Raw genomic sequence first — 6,103 nt, 5'->3', positions numbered from 1 at the left:
TGCCTTCTTGTCTTTCACTGCTAAATTAAGGACGTATAGCTTTACTCGAAATTCGAAAACAAACAAACAACTCAATTTCGAGGCGTTATTGACTGTAATAGTCAATCTCGGTATTCAGATAAGGCGAGGAGTGCATTCCCTCTGGTCAGCAGTTTTAAATTAGTGATGGCTAGGTATGAACCTAGATATGACATGATCGTTTCTCAGCTTATATGTCGCATAAGGTACCAATACCACAATATTTATACCATACCAAAAATGAAATAAACACTGGAAGATGAGGTTATTGCAGTTTTAAGTGTTTGTAAGTTTTTATATTTTATTTCAGTGAGCCTAATATTCTGTTTCTTGGTTTTATTGTCGTTATTAATAATAACACTATTTGTTTATAGCTTTAGAAATTCTATGATCGAGCTTAAATTTACTGGAAAAAGAATGTGTTTGCTTGCTGTTAAGCGGAAAGTGTGTTCTGGCGACCATGGATATCAATACCCGATTTTTAGCGTTATAAATCCCTCAGACTTACAGACGAGCCACCTAGTGGCCAGGAAAAGAAACGAAATGAATACAAAGTGTCGTATTACACAATTTGCTACAGTAAAATTTGACCGTGTCAATAAGATAAGCTTACAGTAAAATTTATTGTTTCAATAGTGAATTGTTTGGTTGGCAGTATTATTTTCTTTTCTTGTTGTTTTCGATTATATTACAGTGTACGCTTTACAGTTATATGTTCTAGAAACCAGAAACATATCTTTACGTAAGGACTTTAAGCTTATATTTTACAGTGTTAATCTGATTCACGAAGAGAAAGACCGACCTGATACATCATGAAAAAACCTCCTTCTTTGCTAGACCACGTGCTTGAAGTCTGTGTGACGTAAAGCTATCATATGGTCATCAACATTTTGTGGACGTAGATTGATGAATTAGCTGTTTTGTAACCAAATATAACGAGACGTACTGTGATTATAAGCTCTGTACTGTTATCATAGTATATATGATTACATCTATGTGCAGGTAGCATAAGCGCAAACTCAAAATATTGTCAAGAGGAAATAGTTTATTTTTTGTAAAGGGCTACGAAGTTTTCAAACATGACGGAAGAAAGTGGAAAAGAGAAAAATACCCTTGGTTATGAGCACACATTGGTAAGTTATTCCATTTCTTTACTGTTTAACTTTATAACATAGGCCTAAAAGTAACATGCCCACGTGTGCGAGAAATTACAAGTATTAGTAGTAACACTAATAGTAACAAAGTAATAGGATACTACTACTAGTATTAGCGAAACAATTAATATATGTACATTTGTTAAGTTGTACTTAATAGCATAAGTAATTCACTAATTGTTGAGGATGATAATTTTAAGATCTCCTTTTTCCTTATTTTATTAATTACCAAACATTTTTAAATCCGTAAAAATACTTCATACAAAAAGTGAAAAACAGTAAACTTTAAAGATAAGGTTCATGAATGAATACAGAAACTTGTCTTCGTAATAAAATGTTAGTTGAACATATTCACAAGAAATGTTCATTTGTAAAAAGTATTTAGAGCATTTTTCACAAGAATAATTAATAATACTGTAAGTTGTAACATCTAAAGTTGATGTAAAACAGGTTTCTCATTGTGTTACTAATGAACTTTTAATAATAGTATGCTGTGAGCAACGTGTCCTGTCAGTCAGTTAAATCTGCTGTAGATTACACCTATTTTTCCTTGATTTCTACACATTTAATACTTTGGACATTCTAAAATATATTCCGATTTTGCAACTACACGTTTCTACAATAAAAAGAAACATAAATAGAACTTTCTTTATCAAATAATGGATTATTTAGTATGAAATTAAAAGGTAGTAAAGAATATAGAAAATAAGTACAGTAGACTAAACATTCTTTATTTGTGCAATAAATAGATAGGTAAAATTGAAGACCTTGCAATCTGTTTGTTGGAACTCTGGTAAACATATTTGGTATCAGTTATTAGGCTTATACCAGTACTTAAAAAACTAATAAAATAGTATTATGAAGAAAAACAAGCAAAATATGCAAGGATTATATGTTTCTGTCTTTCAGGAAGAAGGAAAAGCATATTCTGTTAAAAAAGTTTTTATAAATATAATAATTACGAAGAAAAAAAAAGGATATGGCAGGCATGCAGCAACATAAAACAGTTTCTATATGTGCCATGAATATTCACAGTATGTAATTTTTTTACATGCTTGCTACAGGACCAAATGCTGAATTTTCTTGTTTAGCTGCTTAGCAAACAGAGAATGTCCACTAAACTAACGAGGTTTACCCATGGGTGAAACCTAGCATTCTAACAAAATACTTGTGTTGTATATATGAATAAGCTCATTTCAGGGACCTGCTTGGCACTGAAGCAGGATTCCTGGCATTAGTCTTTTAATTGAGTGCTTAAACTATGATATTAATAATACAAAATTAAGTTGCTCACTTTTTTGCATAAAGATTATAAGTAAATTCCTGTTACATAGCAAAAAAATGAACAGTGCAAATGTGGTATCCCAAAATCTTTTGTTTTCCATGGTCATAGAGAGCCACAATCTATAAAAAACTTTTCACCAAAATCTCTATGCTCAGCATTATGTTATCATTACTGTAATTTGTTAAGAAGTGTACTATTGGTTGTTTGTTTGAATATCAAATGATACTTCATGTAACACTATTACAAATTGCTTACTTTTCTAGATGTTTGGCCGTTATAAAGAAGATCTTGGGGAATATGCCAAAGCAGAAGCTCAAAGAGCCAAGTCTTTAAAGGCATTAAGAAAAAAAGAAGAAAAACTTAGCAGCTTGGATCTTCGGCCTTACAGAAGTAAATGGCAGAGGAAATGTATCGGTGAGGTTTGGTAGATTCTTATTGTACATGTCATTGTATAGATTTGTTGTTTATTAAAGTATGTAAGGAGTGCAAAAACCACAAGTGGTATCTCATTGTTTCATTGTTGTAAAAAATATATTGGTTTTCCACCAACTGTAATGTGATGTGGCTATTTAATGGTCACCATTTGTATAACTGTGTATTTGTTAGACCTTTACATGTAACATACACAGCACAATAAGTAGTACATGTACTTCTTATTCAGAGTCTGGTATTATGATAGTTAAATGCTCTTTGATGTTCCTTTTGAGATTATTTCGTATTATTTGCTTCATTACTCAGAAGTTTCAATAAATCAGAACCTTACAAAAAGTCTGGTGATTTAAAAGTTCAAGAAGTAAGACCCATGAAAACCATACAGATATTCGTGAGCTCAAAGTAAAGAGGGCTCTATTCTGTTGGATGGTTATGTACTTCTGTTGGAGGAATGTTCCCTACCCAGCCTTTGATACTAGTGTTTAATGTTCACCATACTCTCAGAATTTAAATAAGTAACACTCAGTTAGCTTCCTCATTTTCATTAGCCATTTTACTTATGCAGAGGTTTGTTCCTGCATATTGTATGTGAAAACTGTGATGTATGCCTATTCCCCCAAACAACATTGTCATGTTTGTTCCTACATATTGTATGTGAAAACTGTGATGTATGCTATTCCCCCAAACAACATTGTCATATTAAGACATCCTCAAACAAAGTCATAATTTGTACACATCCTCTACATTGAACTAGCATCTATTATTCACATTTGTAGAATTAATTTGTCATCAGTTAATAATAACTATATTTAGCTTAAAAATATATCTATTTAAACAAAACACAATAATAATGTTTTCATTGAAACCTAAGGATTCTAAATTGTTTCTTTGTTAGATATAAAAATATTGTATGTTGTTAAAAAAACTGTGAACACCTATATATCAATTCAGTATGTTTTTATACATAATTACTAAAATAATAGAACATGTCAAAGTGAAGTAGCTATGTGCTAAAACCATAATTATGTATTTAGTACACATACAATGTATTTTTCTAAGTACATGTTAAAGTTGCCCCTTTAATCCTTACTCAACAGGTCACTTTACCAAACTTATTTAATTTTTGTGAAGCTTATGTTATAATGTACAGATCGTGTATGTGTAAGATTGAATTAAGGTGATGTACAAATGTAAAGATTAGTTGAGGAGGGCTGTAGTAGTGGTCAGGATATGATCGTGGATGTTATTTCTATCAAAAAGGCCCAGAATCCAATACAAATTAGCTAATTCATATTTCAAGCAAACTATTTCATTAACAATTGTTATGGTGTAAACACGTTTTTCAAGTTGATGAAACATGATTACAATTAATCATACTTGTCATTAGACATTAGTATTAGGCCTATTATATTTGATAATACTGTATTCTTTATCTGGTTCCTTTGGGATTCAAGAATTAGAAGAATGTAGAATAGGGGTATTCCAATAGCATCTTGTTCACAGTTATGCTCATATTCATTGTCGATTACGTGTCTTGGACATATAACTTTTTTAATATTAATAAGAGATGACATTTTCTGAAAAATAGTTTATTATTCACTTTTATTAATTTGAACTAACTTAAAGAATAATCAGATTTGCATTAACAATTTTAGTAACCTCCAAATTCATGGAGCTCATCGAGGCATTCAAAATGCTTTGTGCTTGAAAGATGCCAAAATTTATTTTTTGTTTTAGTTAATCAAAAGTTTATAAAGATATTTAATGCTGGCTGGGGTGTACAATGTGCTTTATCTTTCTTAAAAGAGTAACCTGTAACTCCAGATAAATTTTGAATTATTTTTATTGGTTCATGATTTTGCTATAAATTATCTTCAGGAGATTTACTGAATTCTTGAAGAAGATTTATTTATACCTAAAACAATGAGCCAATAAAATAGTTAAAAAGTTGTTGTTTCTGAAAATGACTTTTTTTTTTGTATGAAAAGTGGGTTTTGCAGTTAGATTTACATAAATAGTATCTTTATGTGACTTCATTTGAAGGTTGGATGTCCATCTTTTGGAAACACACTTTTGCCAGGCTAGGAGAAGATTGGGTCTTCTTAGCACTGCTTGGTATAATTTCATCACTTCTGAGTTTTGCTATGGATTATGGGATTGCTATCTGCCAGAAGGGTAAGCAAATGATCTTGTTTCATGGATGTAATGGATCACTTGAAAGCATACAACATTTTGAATAAGACAAGGGCATTTTTTGAATTTTATATTATCTGTAGTAGATGTATTTCAACCTGATGTATGATAATATATATAATATTTTGTATCTCAAGATGGTAATATTATTTTTATAGAAAGAAAGTGCATTTTTACTTTTACATCACATATTTCATAATGTTTATCAGTATACTAAGTAAACAAATATATGATCGAAAGAACAACATTCACAGGAATGGAATCAGAACATATCAAAAGTTAGGTAACACCAAGAAGAATAAAAGTTTTGTCAAGATTTTAAAAACTACTCAAACTCCTATTATTTAATGGATAAAATTTCCATATAAAAAAAGGGTGCAAATAATGCAAACATATCATAAATACACAAGTGCGTATTGATACTATTAACTTCAAGATATTTTTAATTCAAGGAACATATGCTTTAGAGTTGTCATCCCAGAATTTCCTGATAATGTAATTTCACTCTTTTTATGATTTAGGCTGCCATGAATAATAAAAAAAAAGTATTCCATGTTAATAATGAAACACTTACCTCTCATTAAGAACAAAAGCCTTCGAGAATATATTGTCTTAATTGTACAGGCTTTTAGAGACAAACTATGTGTATGATTTTAAGAATCATAGTGTCCCACTTTTAAGACAATTGGGGGGTGGGGTGGCTTATGTAAGCCAAAGGAGGCATCCCGCTCCATTTTTTATGACCACTGATGAGAAGTTCACTACGTGAAGAAACATTGGTGGATTCAAGAAAATGTAATTCCTTGTAAACTTTAATGTAGGTTGATTGAAATTATGTAATTCAGGTATATAACTTACAATAAAAAAATTTCATACATTAACTTAAAGTTCCGAGGTAGTATAAAACTCTGAAACTGAAGATTAGAGAAATAGTACACTATATCGAGATACTGTAACATGTAGAAGTGGGACATAACATGTAGATAATTAGGCCACACTTCTACTTGTTACACTATCTCGA

At 30.7% G+C, this 6,103-nt stretch overlaps 1 protein-coding gene across 1 annotated transcript in view; it reads left to right on the top strand.

Annotated features, from left to right (window-relative positions):
* Positions 1-598: 598 nt before the first annotated feature.
* The window catches only part of LOC106466619 (chloride channel protein 2-like), a 48,207-nt gene continuing 42,702 nt past the window's right edge, over positions 599-6,103 (top strand). The window contains exons 1-3 of the mRNA XM_022394659.1: positions 599-1,151; positions 2,721-2,871; positions 4,933-5,064. Of these exons, the coding sequence (XP_022250367.1) occupies positions 1,098-1,151; positions 2,721-2,871; positions 4,933-5,064 (337 nt within the window). The 5' untranslated portion in view covers positions 599-1,097. The remainder of the gene's footprint in view (positions 1,152-2,720; positions 2,872-4,932; positions 5,065-6,103) is intronic.

The sequence above is a fragment of the Limulus polyphemus genome, unplaced genomic scaffold (genome assembly GCF_000517525.1).
Source record: "Limulus polyphemus unplaced genomic scaffold, Limulus_polyphemus-2.1.2 Scaffold2325, whole genome shotgun sequence".
Taxonomy (NCBI): domain Eukaryota; kingdom Metazoa; phylum Arthropoda; class Merostomata; order Xiphosura; family Limulidae; genus Limulus; species Limulus polyphemus.
The sequence above is the reverse complement of the archived record's forward strand: the minus strand, read 5'-3'. Positions and strand labels throughout refer to the sequence as shown.